General features: G+C 41.7%; 1 protein-coding gene across 1 annotated transcript in view; it reads right to left on the bottom strand.

Moving 5' to 3' along the window:
• Positions 1-1,983: 1,983 nt before the first annotated feature.
• Positions 1,984-20,606, bottom strand: part of SLC31A1 (solute carrier family 31 member 1) — a 42,703-nt gene continuing 24,080 nt past the window's right edge. The window contains exons 3-6 of the mRNA XM_013053874.2: positions 9,795-9,958; positions 9,113-9,185; positions 6,646-6,814; positions 1,984-5,322 (exon numbers count right to left, since the gene is read on the bottom strand). Coding sequence (XP_012909328.2) covers positions 5,121-5,322; positions 6,646-6,814; positions 9,113-9,185; positions 9,795-9,958 — 608 coding nt within the window. The 3' untranslated portion in view covers positions 1,984-5,120. The remainder of the gene's footprint in view (positions 5,323-6,645; positions 6,815-9,112; positions 9,186-9,794; positions 9,959-20,606) is intronic.

The following is a 20,606-nucleotide window of genomic DNA, read 5'->3' as shown; positions in this document are numbered from 1 at the left end:
GCCGGGAGAAACCAGCCTCTGCCTTAAGCTCTCCCTGGCTTCCCAGCACATAGGCACAGAAGCATGAGAACATTGGTGCCTCCTAAATTTCGCTTCTCTCCTGACTGGCCAACACTCAAGAGGGCTCTGTATGGAGGCACCATACTGAGTGCTGTCTGCTGATTGTCTCAATCTTCAACTCCTATGAGGAGAGTACTAGATGCTCAGCTAATTAAGGGATAGAGCTGAGACTTGAACCCAAGCATCCGATCTCTGAACCCAAATTTCTAAACTTTATTGCTACACTGCTTTCCTAGTCTGCCCCCCACTGGGTCTAGAAAGTGGGGTTCACAGAGGTGGAGGGAGAGGATGCTGTTTCAGTTCTCAGGAAATTTTATCTATCTTACTATTTTAACTATAAAGAATGAGACATTTGCCAGATTAGATAAGGGCTTACTTGTTGCCCTTATCTACTACCTATGACAGCTATAAATCCTTTCAGACACAACTGAAATTACGTGCATGGGTTCTCTTATTCCTCAGGTCATAGGGTGCATGTCTAGAAGATTGTCAAGTGCTTGTGAAGAGGTATTGAACTCACCCGGAAGAGCTTACCTTTAGTTTTCTGAAAGCTGGAGTAAAAATAATCAAAAAGTTACTATGGTTTGGTTGCCTGTTAAGTGCTAGGTGCTTTATATATATTGCTCCTAAGTTGAAAATGGTGCTATTATTGCATTTTTATAAATGAGAACACTAAGGTTTAGGGATTATTAAAATCACTTGTCCAAGGTTACACTTCTGATAAGCGGGGGAGTCAGGATTCGAACCCGGACATGCTTGACTCCAAAGTCCCTGCTCATCATTCTACACTATGGAGGAGAATAGAAATGGTACTGGATGGTAAGATGCCTTCTGGGGGCCAGCAGGAGGGGCAAATAACACCAGCATTCTGGCATTACTGAAGGGACAGACAGGGCCAATACTCATCTCGAGGCTTGGCAGTGGAGATCCTTAGAGGCCCAATTCAGGGCCTCTTTCCTGACAGCATAACCACAGAAGTGATTATATGAGATGATGTGTTAGCTTTTAGAATTCTTGGTATACTGAGAGATTTGCTGCTTCATGAAGACCCTTGACTCCTGTGCAAAAGGTCATGTAGATCTGGCAGTACTAACTTACCATTTAAAAAAAAAATTGTCTCTCTTTTTTTGTTTTAGTTTTTATTTATTTGACAGAGAGAAAGAACAAGTTGTGCGGGGAACAGCAGAGGAAGAGGGAGAAGCAGGCTCTCTCCTGAGCAGGTAGCCAGATGTGGGGCTCAATCCAGGATCATGACCTGAGCCGAAGGCAGGTCCTTAGACTGAGCCACCCAGGGCCCCCTAGCACATCACTTATTTTTATTCATTTATTTTTGGTGCAAAAAGGTGATTTTATTAAAGCATGGGGACAGTACCTATGGGCAGGAATTTTCTGCTTGTCATTTTAAAGATTTATTTATTTGAAAGAGAAAGAGAGTGAGCAGAGGGAGAGGGAGAGACAATCTTCAAGTAGACTCCCCACTGAACACAGAGCCCCACACCTGCGTTTGATCCATGACCTCTCAGATCATGACCTGAGCTGAAACCAAGTCAGACACTCAACCAACTGAGCCACCCAGGTGCCCCAAGCTTGTCATTTTAAGTAGAGTAAGAGGAGAGTGAGATGAAAACATAAAGGGATCTTGCCACTTAAAAGACTGACATCTTAAAAATTGATGGTTGGGGTGCCTGGTTGGCTCAATCATTAAGTGTCTGCCTTCATGGGATCCAGCCCTGCATCGGGCTTCCTGCTCAGCAGAAAGCCTGCTTCTCCCTCTTCCTCTGCTGCTCCTCCTGCTTGTGCTCTCTCTCTTGCTCACTGTATCTCTCCATCAAATAAATAAATAAGATCTTTAAAAAAAAATGATGGTAATGGCCAATGAAGAGACCACTTACTCTGCTATCACTCTAGGTAGAAAGACATGCGTAGAATCACAAAATCAAAATATTTATTTTGTTCTGTTACATATGACACTGTTAAAATATTCCTACTACAGCAATACTGCTCTCCAGGAGCTAACAATCTAAAATGGTCAACATGAATTGTAGACTCAGTGATTAAGGCATTATATCAAATGCAGACTTTGTATCTTTAGATGTCTCTTCTGAAAGAAGCAGCTGGAGAGAGCAGGATCAAAATAAAATGACATGAACGTGTAACCCCTGCCCCCTCCCCTTCCAGCTCCTTATATAAGAAACCCCTTGTGGCTAGAACCCAAGCCCAGAGCCTCACAGTCTGAAATAGAATTCCAGACAGCCCTACCATAGAAGTAGTGAAGAAACCTTAATTTCTAATTCCCTGGTGGACAAGAGGATTCCCCATTTGTGGGCAATGAGGGACTGAGTGTTCCTCCAACATAGACTGGAGATAGCAGTTAAGATTCTGTGACTCTGCGGATGGAACCAGTAGGTAGCCCTTTACCAGCCTTCTAGCAATTCCAACAGGACAGTTTCTCCCCGAAGGGTACGTCAGGTCTCTACTAAGTTTCACAACTTCCGGTTGGTATCTATCTCCTCTGCCTCAGGAGGGCTAGGGAGATTTCATAAACTAGACACATGGGATTAAACTGAAAGAAAGGGAAAGGAAAGAATAAGGGGCCAAAGAAATGGGGATACAGGTTTCTAAGACATGTGAACAGCGAAGGAGGAAAAGATTTTGGATCTTTTGGATCTTGGTTCTTTTGGATCCAAAAGAACAAAGAAGTCAGGCACTAAATTCCAAATCAACAGGGATACAGAAATGAAAGTCAATGAGATCATTATCCCAATCCAAGAGCTCAAGAAAGATGGAATTTAAGCTTTAAATTTTTTCTCCTTCATAACTTCTTCCTTTGGCAACGTAATCCAAGAACTGCTGGAATTCAGGTTTTTTGTGACACTGTCATAAACAGTGAAAACCTATCCCAGACTGATGTTTCTCCATTGAGTTTCAAATTCACAGCATTTTGTCTGAACTGGCCTTGATTTTTCTTACCTTACTGATAAGGTCCTGTTTCTGAAAGGGTATTTTATAGCAGCCAAGATTTCTAGAGAGCAAGCACCAGGGTCACTATTCCATCGAGTCTTCTTTTATTTCGCACGGTTTTTTATTCCTTGGCTACTGAGATAATAACTGGGACTTGTCACTAGTCCAATAACTTGGACTCTGTCACTACCCGTCATGCACCGCGCTCGTGCGAAGTAGCAGCCCCACAAGGGGCTGGAATGAGAGAAAAGCACAAAACTCTAAATGTTGGTTCTCAGATTTTACCCCTGATCTGGTAAACTTGTAACCTTCTCTTGGTTTAAAGCCACGGAAATACACATTCCTTGCTCTCCAATATTTAACTGGCACCCAGAGAGAACGTACAAACTCCAAAACCACAGCAGAGGCCAACAGAACAGTTGTGTGTTGTGTCCTCTGCCCTGAGGCACGATTGGAGTCTAGCACCAAGGAGGGCAGGATTAACAGACTAATACGGGAAGAGTCACTTCACACAGGTTGTCTGGACTGGGGACCAGACTGTAGTGTAAACTCACAACAGAACAGAATAAAAATCCAGTATGGTTCTTCAATGAGAAAAAGAAGTTTGGCCACATGTGATCTATTGAAACCCCCAAGAGTAACAAAGACAGTCACAGAGAGGACGAGGATCTGCTTGGTGTGGACATGGATGCTGGGCCCTGAGGAAAATCTGGCCATCAGCAGACCATACCCTAAACCTCTCCAAAGGGAGGGCTGGGCTTCTGCCCTTCTGACCCATGACTGGGTGATTTTATACTGCAGATCAAAGGTCTTCCTCAATCTTCCAGCTACTTCCAAGAAACCACAGACCTTTAAAATTAAAGACTAGTGATTTCATACATACTGATAAATGTTACTCTGGGCACAGGCCCTGGGCACACGTACACAAACCTGGAGCTGAATACATTTGTGGAATGATTAAGTATTGACCAGCACGAGTGCTGGTATTTAGTACACGAGTGAAGCTTAGACATACCAAATCGTCAACTCAAATTCCTGTGCCCAGTACCAAGTAGCTCACCTCACCTGGTGACACTTCTTTAGTTTAAAGCAGAGATTCTCAAAGTGTGGTCCCCCGGCCATCAGCAGGAACATCACCTGGGAACTTGTTAGAAATGCCAATTTTGGGGCTCCGGGTTGAGGCCTAGAAACTAGTGTTTTAACACTTGTTTTAACAAGCTCTCCATGTGATTCTGATGCCGGCTGAGGTTTAAAAACCACTGGTTTAGAGGCCAACATGTGAAGACAGGAACAAAAGAAAACAATTCCCACTCTTTTGCTTCATTCAGCTGCGATAATCCAAGGTACCAAAAGTAAAATATCAATGGTTTTATTTTAAAATATCTATTTCTATTTTTCTCAAATTGATTGTCATCATTTCTTTTTTTGATTGACAAGTTCATTCTGATCAAAATGTTAAGTAGGAACACAAGCCGATGAGTCAGCCACCCAAGAATGTACACACACTTTTGCAAGCTCCAGGCCCATATTTAGTCTCAAACCACCCTTCTGCAAACTACCAAGATTTTAGTACCACACATCACACCGAAAGGCACAATGTACTTCATACTCCTTGCACACAAAGACTGGGACTCACTTTTCAATGTGAAGTTTGGGTTCTGGGTTTAGTGGGACAAGAATTTCCCTCAGTTGCCTAGCTGAAGTGAATCTCTCTCCATGAGAAAAAACCCACCAAATTCACATTCTGTCTATTCTCCAAATAAAACAGGAGACTCAAAAGGAAGCAGGTGATCAAGTCACCGAACAGAAAGCTACCTGGTTTGGACAAGAACATATAATTTGGATCTAGGATGATGGGGGAGGGTGGACATCTCCTGAGGGAATCTCAGCTCATTAGAAAAAAAAAACAGGGATGTTATCACTTTAGCTCAGAGACTGTAGGCTAAACCTCTGTTGAGAAGGGGTGTGTGTGTGTGTGTGTGTGTGTGTGTGTGTAAGGAGATAAGGAGCAAGAAGGGAAGACTGGAGTAGGAATCATGTCTTTCAGTCTTGAACTGCTTCCCACTGCAATCGATAAGGCCGCACCATGGAGTTTAACGTTAATGGCAATGCTCTGTGATGTCCACGACCACTGCCTTCTTCCAGCTGAAGAGGAAGTACCCAGTGCCGGCCCCGGCTGCTACCGCAATGCAGAGGTAGCCATTGTAGGTCATGAAGATGAGCATGAGGAAGTAGCTGATGACCACTTGGATGATATGCAGCACTGTTTGCAGGAGGTGAGGAAAGCTCAGCATCTGTTGCCTGGAGAGTAAACAGGGACACAACTATCAGGGACCCTTAGGAGTGCTCGGGCAGCTCTGCAGATCGGGAGAAAGGGGGAGCAGCTGTGGTTAGGAGCTCAGCTTGAACCGGACTCCTCCACAGCCATCCCGGCAACTCATGGCTACTTGTGTCTTACGTACGTTGTTTATGGTCCCTGGAAATGAAACATGATGGGGCTGCCTGGATAATAAGTATTGGCCAGATATGGTTCATTATCAGCAGGAGGAACCCCCTTTGGGAGGAGAGGAGAGGAAGGAGGACTAATCTCCTAATTTACCTCTCCCTTGGCTTCTAAAAGGAAAGCCCTAAACCCTCTCCTACTTATTTGAACATGTTCAGGACTTCCACCTTGGCAACATTCATATTCTAAAGAATGGAAAGAGAATTGAGGGCTGGGGGGTACAAAACAAAGTACTTAACCAGGCGTTAGGAAGCTTGGCTAGCCCCTCGCCGCTCGCTAGTTCTGTCACCTCCAGTAAGTCACACGTTTGGGCCTCAAGAAGCTCATGCGTTACAATGGGAATAAATAACACTGTGGTTACTTGAAAGCAGCACACTGGTCCATAGGAATCCTTGAACTACAATTCAGTTTAAGGCCTATACTTCTGTTAAAACTCAAGAATCCCAAAAAGCAGGTGACTGGGTGATGGACATTGGGCAGGGTATGTGCTATGCTGAGTGCTGTGAATTGTGTAAGACTGATGATTCACAGACCTGTACCCCTAAAGCAAATAATACATTATATGTTAATTAAAAAAAAGAATCCCAAAAGGCACCTGCCAATCTAATTTTCCAAACGATTCCAGTAGTTTGGAAAACTAGCAGTCATCCAAATGCTTTTGTGGACAGAATACAGACATCTGTACATCTTATACTGTAAACAAAATGAAAATAGAGCTGGGGGATGCAATTTTTTATAGAAAAGAATCAAATGGATTCTGCCATTCTTCTATACCCTGACCTGAATTTCTTTTAATGTGTGTATTATTATTATTATTAATATTATTTATTATTATTTTATTTTCAATTTGGGCAAATATTTTAAAATATAAACTCCTTACCTTCTTCCACAGTGACCAAGCTTACAATTCAGAACAAATATTCGAGCTCAGGAGGGTTCCTATGATTCCTCCTTTGGCCTGCTTAGGATTCACAACCCAAGCCTCCAGAGACGGTTTTCACCAAGATCATGCAGAATCACTACTAACTCAACAAGAGGGCTATTACCAATAAACAGCTGCTTTGGTGCTTAACTCGTCCAGCCTTCCAGAACTTCAGTCTGGATCTGTTCAGTCTTCTTACCCAACAGTTTTGTGTGTCTCCATGAGGATGGTTCCATTTGGTCCTGGGACGGGCATGGAATTATAGCGGATGCTGACTTGTGACTTGCGCAGCAGGCTCTCTCGGGCGATCTTGAGTCCTTCATAGAACATGGCTAGTAAAAACACTGCCACGAAAGCTCCAGCCATTTCTAAGTGGGGAAGGAAAAGATGGTGGTATGGTCATATATGCGAAGTCACTAGTCGGTTTGCTGTCCAAGCTAGAGAGACAACACAGAAGAGGGCTACTCTCAATTTCCGAATACGTTATATTGCTACATTTCTACTTGCACAGACAGACAAGAGAGACAGACAGAAGAGTGAAGATGGTGTTAGAGAAAACCATTGTCTCTACTGGAGAACATATTCATTTTCTGATTATAACACAAAAAAATCATCTGAACGATAATGACCTTCAGGTCTGGCTACCTGGTGTCATAAATTGGCTTGTTATGACACAATGTAGAATATGCAAAAGGGGAATAAAACATCATGTTAAAGTGTTGACTATTTCTTTGAACAGAGCGGGGGGAAAGGGAGAGAAAAATCAGGAAACAATTATAGAGAAGACACGGATGGTTGGGGTTGGGGGTGTGTGGGTGAAATAGGTGATGGGATTAAGGAGGTCACTTGTGATGAGCACTGGGTAACCTATGGAATTGTTAAATCACTACACTGTATATAATACTGTCTGTTAGCTAACTAGAATTGAAATAAAATAAAAAAAAAACCAAAATACTATTTTTTTAAAAGATTTTATTTATTTATTTGACAGACAGAGATCACAGATAGGCAGAGAGGCAGGCAGAGAAAGATAGAGGGGGAAGCAGATTCCCTGCAAGCAGAGAGCCTGATGTGGGGCTCGAACCCAGTACCCTGCGATCATGACCTGAGCTGAAGGCAAAGGCTTAACCCACTGAGCCATCCGGCTGCCCCTAAAATACCATTTCTTGAACAGACATTTCAGTTCTTTTTTTTTTTTTTTAAGATTTATTTATTTTTATTTGAGAGAGAGAAAGAGCACGAGCAGGAGTGGGGAATAGCCGGGGGAAGGAGAGAGAATCTTCAAGCCGACTCCATGCTGAGCGCGAAGCCCAACAGTGCTCAACCCCAGGACTCTGAGATCACGATCTGAGCCAAAATCAAGAGTTGGACGCTTAACTGACTGCACCACTCAGGCGCCCTCAGACATTTCAGTTCTAAGTCTTTCATACTGTGAAGTGTTGGTAATCCTTCAAATATACGCAAACTGCTGATTTAACACACTACATGAACTATATGACCCCCTCTTTCCTCAAATTGATTTTGTGGCTCCGAAGATAGACCTGATCCTTAAAACAGTCCAACTGACAATGGAGCTTGTGCAATTTGAACTTAAGGCATGCTCACTCATCATTATAGACACACAAAAATGGGTATCAGTTATCCCAAAAGTAGGTCTGACAGTAAGATGAGCCATGCCAAGAATCAGGAAAGAGATAGACCAGTATGGTATGCTAGAAAGAGCACTGGAGAGGGCAGACCTAGAAAGTCTAGGTCCCTGTCCAACCTCTGACACAGCAACGCTCTGTGATTTAGGGCTAATCATTTCAGTATTTGAGTCTTAATTTCTCTGTAAAATGGAAGGATTGTACTTGATCAACAGTTTTCCACCCAGGGTTATTTTGTGGTCTGTTTGCCCAAAATGCTTCTTATATCATTTTAACTTGACTATAGTCTTATGTCCAGGATCAATAACTTACCAAATAAGAAAGCACTCAAAAAAAGGATGAAAGGATGGGGCGCCTGGGTGGTTCAGTGGGTTAAGCCGCTGCCTTCGGCTCAGGTCATGATCTCAGGGTCCTGGGATCGAGTCCCGCATCGGGCTCTCTGCTCAGCAGGGAGCCTGCTTCCCTATATCTCTCTCTCTCTCTGGCTGCCTCTCCGACTACTTATGATTTCTCTCTGTCAAATTAATAAATAAAAGCTTTAAAAAAAAAAAAAAGGATGAAAGGAAATGGATTGTGAAAGACTCTTATCTGGTATCTAAATTATTTTCCAGAAACTCTAAAACACACGCATGTTATTCTTATTTATTTATTTATTTATTTATTATTTTAAGTAGGTTCCATACCCAGCATGGAGCCCAAGGCAGGACTTGAACTTACAACCCTGAGATCAAGACCCGAGTTGAGATCAAGGGTTAGATGCTTAACTGACTGAGCCACCCAGCCCCCCAATAACATATACATGTTATTTAAGAGAGGTTTACTGTAGAACTTTAAGAGAGGTTTACTGTAGCATTGTGTATCCTTACCTTCTGGGTAGGTAAGAGGAAGATGTTTACGTATCATAACCATAACTATTCAGTACTTACGGGAGGAAGAGGTGCCAGGTTTCCTGATTCTTTGTCACTGTCTCTTATGTGAGTGTCCCCTCTGAACACCACCTGATGAGGGCGGCTTACTCACCTCCAGCTGTATTGATGACCAAACCAGAAAACAAGAGCTCCACATTCTTGAAGCCGAAGTAGAAGGTCATATTCTGCCGGTAAACCATAACAAGTCAGTCAGAGAGGACTGAAGATTCTACATGAGAATTTCACATCAAGAAGCTGAGAGCATTTCAAAGGGTCAGATCGAAATAGTAAGAGACATTCATTGAAGTAGGAGGCTTTCTCCTTTATCTCAGCATTCCTACAGCAGACATCCTCTACAAGTACTCTCCCTTGCTTCCTTCCCAAACCCAACCTTTTCTCTCTTTTTAATTTTCATTCCAGTATAGTCAACATGAGTATTATGTAAGTTTCAGGTGCACAATCTAGTGATTCGACAATTCTATACATTCCAGTGCTCTTCGTGGTAAGTGTACTATCTTTTCTATACAAAGCATGTAAACCAGAACTTAATTCAGAAAAGGGTCAATTCTGAAAGGAAGGAATACAGCAGAGGCCTAGAAATCCTGGTTCTGGTGTGACTCTGAAATTAACCTGCTGCATGATCTTGGGCAAATTACTTGTCTTGTTTGAGTCTATCTGTGCTTTTCCTCATGGGTAAACTTGACCTTTAAAGATAATAACCTGCCAGTCCTGAAACTCGATTATTTCTATTACCCAAGTGGGCGTAAAAGGGCAGCCTCTCCTGTGGCACTTACCATCATCATGTCGCCCATTCCCTCGCCATGGGAGTGGGAGTGGGAGGCTGAAGTGGTTGGGTGATGATGGTGAGAAGGTACTGTTGTGTTGTGAGCCATGTGGCTTATCTCTTTATGGTGGGAATGGTCCAGGTTTCCAGGAAAAGTTGAGTCAGCAGAAGATTCTTTTAAGAAAAAGAATTATGTATAATAAGTTCACAGTATACAACCTTGATGCTTCTTGAAAAAGATAATTAAGTAAGCTCTATGCCCAACATGGGGCTTGAACTCATGACCCCGAGGTCAAGAGTCACATGTTCTACCAACTGAGCCAGGCAGGTGCCTCTAAAATTTTGATTCCTGATAATTATTTATTTTTGTGGGATTTCATCTAGCAGGGATTACCTTCGGAGACAGTGGCACAAGAGATTTGCACCTAGGGTTTCAGAGACATAAACCTTATTCTGCAAAGTCGTTCCTTTAATAGATGTGGCCAATGTTCAAATATAAATCTAAGATAAGGAGAAGAAAAGTAGTTTCTTTGGGTTGCAGGAAACAGATAGTTTTTTTTTTTAAGATTTTTTATTCATCTATTTGATGGACAGAGATCACAAGTAGGCAAAGAGGCACACACAGAAAGAGAGGAAGGGAAGCAGGCTCCCTGCTGAGCAGAGAGCCTGACGTGGGGCTTGATTCCAGGACCCTGGGATCATGACCTGAGCCAAAGGCAGAGGCTTTAACCCACTGAGCCACCCAGGTGCCCCAGGAAACAGATAATTTGTAATAGAGGATAAATTGATGCCATTAATGAAATTTAACTGTTCTAAGGCTTTCTAATCTAAATGTCAGGAGCTAAAAAGCAAGTGCTTCAAATAATTCACCTAATTGGATGGCCTGTGTTCAATCAAGATATTTAGAATACATTTTCACATACAGGACAACCAACCTTTGGCTAATTTAAACTTGAAGGAAAGGTCTATTACTGCCCTGGGCAAGCAGTGTGCTCAGAAGATACAATTTCAACCCCAGCTCAGCATTAGAGCTAAGAACACTGAAAACAAGGTATAAATTGAATGTTCTCTATTAAATTAAGTCCAGATAACTGCATATTCAGCCTTATGTCTTTACTACCACATCACTGCTTTATTGCAAAGTCCATCTGGGACAAAAATGAAGTAGCAAAAATGCCTGTAGCTGGTGTGGGGGTGGGGAGTGGAAAGTTGAGGAGGGTGGAAAGGCAGGTGTTGGTGGATTCTCTTTATGTGTCCCTTGACTCTAGTTTGTGGAGGAAAGAGGGCTTTAGAAATTCCCAGTAGGGGGAGGATGCCTGGGTGGCTCAGTTGGTTAAGCTTCTGACTCTTGATCTCAGCTCAGGTTTTGATCTCAGGGTTGGAAGTTCAAGCCCTGAGTTGGGCTCCATGCTGGGTGTAGAGTCTACTTAAAAAAACTCTTAAAATTTAAAAAAAAAAAAAAAAAAGGTAATGAAGAAGAAAAAGAAGAGAAAAAAGAATATTCCAGGGGCACCTGGGTGGCTCAGTGGGTTAAAGCCTCTGCCTTCAGCTCAGGTCATGATCCCAGGGTTTTGGGGTTGAGCCCCGCATCGGGCTCTCTGCTCAGCGGGGAGCCTGCTTCCTCCTCTCTCTGTCTCTGCCTGCCTCTCTGCCCACTTGTGATCTGTCTGTCAAATAATAAAGAAAGGAAGAAAGAAAGAAATTCCAAGTAGGTATTCATGTTCATAAGCTGAGTGTGCCTCTCATTCCATCAATAAATATTTTAAGCTCCTACTATGTGCCAAACTCTTGAGTTAAAAGCTAATAATTCTGTGAGTAAGATAAACAAGGTGACTCATGGAAAGAAAAACAAGAAAGTAAACAAAGCAATCTCATGGTGTGATTAGTGTGATGAAGGAAACAAACAAGGTAATATGGCAACATCACTAAGAGGTGGAGAAGAGGCATACCTTAGACAGGAAATCTATATAGATCCAGGGAGTCATATATAACTTAAAAGCACAATTATTCAGCCACCTAGCTCCCCCTCTTCAATCTCCCATCTCATGATTCTATGAAAGCAAGCTCAAGAAACAGGATTGCATTTCTAGTAAAGGACAAGGCAAAGCATCAGTAAGGGAGAATCAAAGTTCAACTGTGAATGTAAATAACTTTCATGGCAGACACTATATTACTTCGTAATTACAGAGCTTGACAATCTGGTATTATTAATACCATGGACATAAAGGACATACATAATAGCCTCTTTGTCCATAAAGTTTTTATAGCAAAGAATAAAAAACACCACACAAAAATAATCAACACGACAGCACCCATAAAATTTCAATGATGGGAAAAATGGTAAGGGGGCAGCAGTTTTCAGTGAAAGAATCGGGGTAGAATGGAGAGATCCCTGGTGTCTGAGTGATGACAGATTACAGTTTTTGAGCTAGGCAAGTGCAGCAAAGTAAGAATAAAAAGACTTTTGCCAGCCAGGAAGACAGAATACATCCTCATGAAGACACTCAAGTAGAAGTCACAATTTGTTCTCTTCCAATAAGGTTTGGAAAGTTATTATAGCAAAATAAAACCATAAAGGATAACTTCATTTCACATTATCAACCTGAATCCTGGCCATCAATTCAGTGATTATTTGCAGTGCCTTCTGGTGTAAAAGACTGAGGGAGATACAGAGATGAACCAGACATACAGTCTTTCCCTAAGGAGCCTCAAGGCTAAATCCTAAAAGAGGGACTGAACAATTATCATTTTTCATTTTGGGCATAAGAAGACATGTATAGGTCAGTTTGTTTTTATTTATTTATTTGAAAGAGACAGAGACAGAGAGAGTGAGCATGAGCTGGAGGAGCAGCAGAGGGAGAATAAGACTCCCCCGCCGAGCAGGGAGCCCAACATGGGGCCTGACCCCAGGACTCTGAGATCATGACCTGAGCTGAAGGCCGATGCTTAACCAACTGAGCCACCTAGGAGCTCCTAAAGGTCAGTTTAAAAAGCAAATCTTAGCACCACAAACTACTTAAGATCTGTACCCTAGAATATCCCTGATTTATTTTCACATATTCTTCCCATCAACAGTTTTTAAGACCCACAGTTTCCTAATTGTTCAGGTACTTCATTACCAGTCAGAGACACCTGCTAAATGAAGACATGTAATCAAATCTCTTCACACAAATCGCTGGCCCAATAATTCATTTGTATAAATCCTTAGAACACGCTTCAAAGTATGCACCTGTTCTGAAGTGTCATCTTTGTAGGATAAATTTCACATTCAAAAATACTAGGAAATAGAGGAGGAATAGAATCTACTTCCTTTCATTGTGAGTAGACAATGGATTTCTTGTAATGGAATCCTAGGCAAGGCTTGCTCAATAGTATACAAATAGGAAGGTACAAATCTGGCAGATTAATGTGCAAACATATACCATAGGCACAAACTCAAACTAATTCTGGTAAGCCCTTCGGCTTACTAAAAGCCTGCTCCAGGGAAGATGCCAAACTCCAGTGATATATATAGATCTATAGATATCTATATCTATAAGTATGACTTATTATTAAAGCATAAAAATAAAAGCAATTATATTCTTTTCTCTTCCTACTTGACTTTCTATTGATGTGCCCTATGTATTTGGATAAAGGATCCTCTATAGCAATCAAACACTCCTAACTCATCTCTAAAAGAGAAATTCTACTTACAGGAGGTAATGTGGCAGTTGGTTAGTGTTAGTCTGGTTTCTTCAACAGCTTTAATCTAAGAAGATCCAAGAAAAGCTTCTTCCAGAATAAAAATGGGTATTGAAATGAGAATAAATAGAAAACAGCAACACAGCAATACCATTTGCTGTTTTGATTTGTAATCTGAAAAAAGTGGTTTGATCACCAGCTGTGCTCTTTTGTCTTTGCTTTATTCAAGCTTCTCTAGACTCCACAGCCAACTTTAACCACTTGCTGCTGTCCAAGAACTGTTTCCTCTAACGTAGCTCCACGTCATTGTCTCTCAGAATTGGGGTCAAGGTCTATAAAGTGGCTGTTCTGTGCCTTTTTATGGAATCAAGTTTCCTGATTTGTAAACCAACTGCAATTAATGGAACTTGTGGATGGGTTAGTAATGATGAGTGACAGGTGGAACCTCAGCAAAATTTTTATATTTACCGATTCACTCGATTTCTGATTTTAGAAAAAACTATGTGAATATGTTAATTCCAGGCTAACCTTCCTGTTGTTGTTTAAAACCTCCACCGTTCACTTCTCTTCTTCTCCTTAGCCTTCAACTTCATTGGATTTACCAGTTATTTATAAAGAGGCATATTAACAACAACAAAAAAATCTGAATACATCACTCAAGGATAAAACAGAAAAGCAAAAAACAAAAACAAAAACAAAAAAAACCCCCAAAAACTCAGGATTCCTGACTTTCAATCTACAATAAAATCCTCCCCCAATATTTAGTTACCAAGGTGTGTTGAGAGCTAGGTGGAAAAATTAGGAACACAGTATTTTCATTTACGTTTTTAAAAAGATTTTATTTATTTATTTGTCAGAGAGACAGAGAGTACAGGCGGGCAGAATGGCAGGCAGAGGGAGAAGCAGACTCCCTACTGAGCAGGGAGCCAATGTGGGACTCCATCCCAAGATGCTGGGATCATGACCTGAGCCGAAGGCAGACGCTTAACCAACTGAGCCACCCAGGCGTCCCTTTCATTTACATTTTTGCCAGTTCAGGCAAACTCATTTTCTCTAACAGAATTTAAGAGAGATCCATACAGGTGTAGCATCTTTGTATTGAAGAATGGAGTGAGAAGCTCAATGACATCTACATCTGTAGAGGACTTTTGACTTGCTCTGGTTGTACAATTCCCTCCCTGGAGTGGAGTCGCCCTCCCTGAGGGCAAGTCCCTCACCATCTCTGGAGCTAGCAGATCATGGAGGTTGCTGGGAGCATGAAGGAGATAAAAGGCTTAGGAAGCATCTAGCAGAATGCCTGACAAATGGCAGTGTTACCACTGTGTGTACTATGAGGGGATAAAAGATCTTACTTAAGGAAACTCCAATGAATAAACCTGGTGGGAGAAGATATAATCAAAATATTAGCTGTTTGCTTCTCTCTCACAAAGTCTTCTAGCCAAGACAACTGTTCAAGGCCCTTCCCACTTATCCTGTCTCCTGAGACCACAAAGTGGCTATTGACACTCACATGGATAGTTCAGAACAGCTCTAGGTCATAAGAACTCCTTCTTCTGGCGTAGGAAAATTCCCCGGAAATATGTCAAGGGTGTTTCTATGGAACTCAGTTCACACAGAATAGCTAAGAAGGGGCGCCTGGGTGGCTCAGTGGGTTAAGCCACTGCCTTCGGCTCAGGTCATGATCCCAGGGTCCTGGGATCGAGTCCCGCATCGGGCTCTCTGCTCAGCAGGGAGCCTGCTTCCTCCTTTCTCTCTCTGCCTGCCTCTCTGCCTACTTGTGATCTCTCTCTGTCAAATAAATAAAAAAAAAGAATAGCTAAGAAGTTGAGTTCTCAGGAAGGCTTATGCTCTTCAGTTTCTAGGGAATATTCATCTCATCTTCAGTTGAGTACTTAAGTTGGCTACAGGCCAACTTGTTTCTCTTGCCCTGAAGACTATTAGATCTGGGGTGCCTGGGTGGCTCAGTGGGTTAAAGCCTCTGCCTTCAGCTCAGGTCATGATCCCAGGGTCCTGGGATCAGGCCCCGCTTCCTCCTCTCTCTCTCTCTCTCTCTGCCTGCCTCTCTTTCTACTTGTGATCTCTGTCTGTCAAATAAAAAAATAAAATCTTTAAAAAAAAAAAGATTATTAGATCTGGAAAACGAGATGGCACAGTCCACACTGCACACCATAAGCTTTGCATTTCATTTTGTCTCCCCTTTTCCCCCACTTCGTAAGTATTGTACAGCACGTATACACATAGTTTCCAAAACTTTCCTATACTCAAGGGTCTAATTTCTTCTCCGTCTGCTTCTGAGGACCGTCAAAAAAGAAGTTTCCTCTATTCCTGTCCACCTCTTACCTCCCAAAAAGGGCACAATGAAAAGCTTGACAAGAGGACCGGATTGTTTGCAAAGTCTAGCATCTTTAGCAAAATAAACATGAATTTATGAATGGAAGTTAGGAAATGGGCAAGAAGGCTGAATGCTCAAGCCCATCCTGAGTCTTAGCACTGACCTTACTTTTAATAGATTTATTCTAAACTTCCAATTCTTTTTTATTTCCCTTGTACTACACAATGATGGATAAGAAACGGTAATCCACAGGGACTATGGAGATTAGACCCACGACAAAAAGACTACACAGAAGCGGTCAGACATCTGCCATGTTGTCTCTGTTCTCCAGCACAGACCGATAAAATCTGGAGTCTCACACAATTCTTTTGGAGACTACCTACAGAGTTTCCTGATAAAGAAGATTAGGAAGAAAGTTTTTCTTCTGACAACGATTAAGGTCAGGTTCCTTTTTAGATTTGTAGAACCATTAAACTAAAACAAATCTGGTTGCTTGTCTGCTCTTGTAATTTTTTATTTTTATTGGTTACTTATAAGCTTTCAACAGGCATAGATAGGGCACATTCAAGGTCCCAGACACTGTACTACCATAAACAGAGATTCATGCTTATGGACTCTGTTCTCATGATCAAGCAACCAGTTCAACTGGACTAATCCTGCCTTTTGATGACCTGCACAGGGTCAGCAGTTATTCTGAGAAATAGCTCTGGCCTTGTTTCAAGTGCCCCCGTAGGTGAACTTTAAAATTCTCTTGATGGCTTTATGAATTCCACACTCACACTATCCTTTGGGGAGGGAGGTGGTAAAGGAGATGTAGAAGTAAAGAGATTATAATGCATTAATAAAACAGGGCTTAGGTGTCCCTCCACCCCTTGGCATTCCAACCCAATATACTGGAATTGTTTTGAAAAAAAAAAAAAAAAAAAAAAAAAAAAGTAGTAGCTCCCAGTAAATGGAAAGGGGTAGTATGATGAATATATAGGGGGAAGACCTTTCTCCTTGAAGGCTATGATGCTGTTCCACTCAACCCCACAACCCTGGCCTCACTCTGGTACTCCAAATTGACTGGCAGAAATTTGGTCACAATTGTATGAATGTAACCACACCTCTGGATACTGTAGTTGTCTTTCTTTGGCCAATGTCTTTCTTGAGGTGTACAGTGATCATAAAGATACTTAATGTTACCAATTATATTCACAGAAGGTAGTAGGCTGGAGTAAATCAAAGGCTTACACAGGTTCTCAGACAGAACTGGCAAAAACTTAACAAAGTTCTGCTCCACTGATGTACTAAACACAGTCAGTAAAATGATGAAGTTGAGGTAGAGAGAAAAATAGGTTGGGTCAATAAGAAAAAGAAGTGTTAAAGACCCTAAAATCATACATGCGCGCGCGCACACACACACAGATCCCACCGAATATCTTTGGCAGGTGATAAGAGATGACAGGGCACTTGCTATGACTATAGGTTTATAAAGAGAGTCAGAATTTAGGAGTGTAATCGCCAAAACCCCACCACATCACTACCACTACTACCGACAAAAACAAAATCATTTAGATTTTTATCCTTTTAAAAATTCTTTGGGGCTTCTGTATGGCTCAGTTGTTAAGCATCTGCCTTCGGCTCAGGTCATGATCCCAGGGTCCTGGGATCGAGCCCCATGTCTGACTCCCTGCTCACTAGGGAGCCTGCTTCTCCCTCTCCCTCTGCCCCTATCCCAGCATGTTCTCTCTCTCTTGAATAAATAAATAAAAATCTTGAAAAAAAATCTTCAATAAAATAAAGGCCACTGTTTTTCCCTTGTAACTTTTTGCCTTTGTTGATAATAAAAATAACTCCCAGGGATCATCCATAACAAATGTTTCCTGGTTTTTCTTTACGGCCATGGCGGGGCTGATATGAGAAAATGTTAATAGAACTTGGCAAAGAATTAAGGTTGTGACTATGCGCTGGTTTCAATATTATTTTCATTTTCTTCACCATCTACCAAAGTGAGCTCTATTACTTTGGATAGGCTGAGCTTGATTCCCTGAAAAAGCACCTTTCATGGAAAAAAGCCAAACTAGACACGGTCTCCATACTCCAATTAATAGCAGAGTCTACGTGACTGAATTACTCATATATCAGACTGATGGGCTCCACCACAAGTAGCCAACAGCCAGAGTCATAAAGGGGAAAACTACTTCAAACAATTACATTTAAAACTTAAAGAGCCTTCATTTATGAGTGGCCAGTGATCTAGGGAAACAAGAAATGTGGCATGGACTGACAAGTTTAAAAAGTTTAAAATAAAAGAGCAGCTCTGAGTTCCTGAGAGTAGCTCTTTCACTGAGAAGTTCCTGCCTAAGAAGATCTATGTTAGCAGAAAAGGATGGTAACTCAGGAGCTGCTCTATGTTTATTCTAAGGATCCACACAAGATAGACAGCAAACTTGTAATTTGATTCTAATCAGATTAAGACAAGAACTTTGTTTCCCGATACGGGTTCAAGGTCACCCCGTCTATCTTAAATTTCATCTTTCCACGTGTCCAGTCCACCTCATTAAGCTGCTCGCACAGAGCAAGATGGATAAGAAGCCCGATGGGGCAAGACAGGTCATTGCATGGAACCCATTATATAGAGAATATCCAGTCAGGGAGGCTTATCATTTTCAAGAGAAAGCATGCTAAAGACAAACTTCATTTTAAATTTTTAAGGTTATTTATTTATTTATTTATTTGAGGGAGTAAGAGAGTGCAAAAGCAGGGGGAGAGGCAGGCAGAAGCAAACTGCCGCTGAGCAGGGAGCCCTGGATCGTGACCTGAGACAAAGGCAGACATTTAACTGACTGAACCACACAGGCGCCCAACAAACTTAATTTTTAAAATGCCATTATCCAATCTCTAGATCACCTATGCCTTCTGGGCAAACATGAATGGGCCATGCTATTACCATGTAAGCAACAAAATACAAAGGAAAGAGAACAAGTTTAAACATGAAAGGGAAGCAGGTGATAAATGCTATATTGGGCAAGTAATTTTCTATTTTATAGCTTCATTTTCCTTAACTGTATAAACACTGAATTATATGATTAGTCAAGTTTCACCCAGAGCTAAAACTTAATTCTACATTTTTAAAGGTCAGGTTCTAGGAGAATATAATTCTTCTCTATCCCTATCCTTACTATTGGATTTTAAGTTCTAAGTTTTAGGATTTTATTTATTCATTTGAAAGAGAGATAGAGAGAGAGAGCAAGAGCACAAGCTGAGGGGAGAGGCAAAGAAGAGGGAGAAGCAGACTCCCCACTGAGCAGGGAGAGGGAGGTGGGACTCCATCTCAGGAACCTGAGATCATGATCTGAATTGAAGGCAGATGCTTAACCATCTGAGCCCCCCCGGGCGCCCTGACCCATCTTTTTTAATCCATAAACTCCTTCATTTTCTAACATCCTGCACACAGTAGTAAGTACTTGCTAAAATGATTTGTCTTTCTCTGCATTTCTTTCCTGGCAACTTAGACATAAGACAGACAAATCAATTCCTTAATCTGTTAATGAGACACTAGGCAAACCTCAGTTTTCTTTCTGCCACTGTAGTGAGTGTGAAATGCTATACAGTAGTATTTGATGGATATGCCTAGAAAGTATGCAATAGCTCTATATTACTAGCAGCAAAATGTAGATGATATAGGATAACATAAACAAGTTGAACTTTTTAAGACTTGTAAGGGGTTACAAACTCATCCAGTTCTACTTATTCATTTTATGGAAACCTAGAGTATGAATTCACAAAGTGCTTGGGAGAATCTAACATTTTCATATTCTGGCCCAGTTTGCCTTCATAGATACTTTTAGAAAATATTTGTTTGGTCACGAGTGCAAGGAGATTATTAAAAAAAATTCGCGCCTGTTTTAAAAATGGATGAAAGGAAAAAAATATGGAAGAAAGGAATACACTGCTGTTGACCTTCAAGGGGCTTGAAATGCCAAATCCAGATCCCTTATATGAATCAAACCTCTAGGGCACTAAACCTGGATAAGTGCAACTTTCTAGAAAGGGACAATAGAGAAAACAGACCAAACTATAAGATAAGATCAACCTGAAAATACTTTTGACAGACAGCACAAGCAGGGGGAGTGGCAGAGGGAGAGGGAGAATCAGGTTCCCCCCCAAGCTGGGAGCCTGATGTGGGGCTTGATCCCTGTTCAATGTTATTCTAGAAAGCTGGGGAGGTCGCATTGCTAGAACTTACCTACCCTCACTCCCCGCCCAGAAAGTATTCTGTTCAACCTGCCTTGTTATTTACCCAATGTCACAATTTGGTGTCCATTGAAAGTCATGGTTTTGATCACTTTCCTAATCCCAAGTACATGAGAAGATTCACCCAGTTTGCCTCCGGTTTTTACCATCAGCAATTCTTTTACAAACATGGGTCCCCCCGCCCCCGCCCAAAGACTTCACCTATTTATCTGTCAGAGAGAGTGAGAGCACAAGCAAGGGGAGAAGCAGGTGCCTCACTGAGCAAGGAGCCCGATGCGGGACTCGATCCCAGACCCAGGGATCATGACTTGAGCTGAAGCTTAACCAACTGAGCCACCGAGGCATCCCTACAAACATGGGTTTTCCCAACAGTACCCTCCACCCTGTTCATCCCATGTGATATGCCAATGACAAATTAATCTACCAAAGGCATGGCTCTACTTATCTGCTCAAAACAAAAACAGAAACAAAAACCACTGCCTACCAACCTCTCCCTTGTCTATTAACTTCCTGGTTCTGAGATAACAGATCTCTAAAACAAAGGCCTCAACCTACCTTCCTGCCTGCACA

This window comes from Mustela putorius, unplaced genomic scaffold (assembly GCF_011764305.1).
Source record: "Mustela putorius furo isolate JIRA1106 unplaced genomic scaffold, ASM1176430v1.1 tig00000580_pilon_pilon_pilon, whole genome shotgun sequence".
In the NCBI taxonomy this organism is placed as follows: Eukaryota; Metazoa; Chordata; class Mammalia; order Carnivora; family Mustelidae; genus Mustela; species Mustela putorius.
This window is presented reverse-complemented; position numbering and strand designations above follow the sequence as displayed.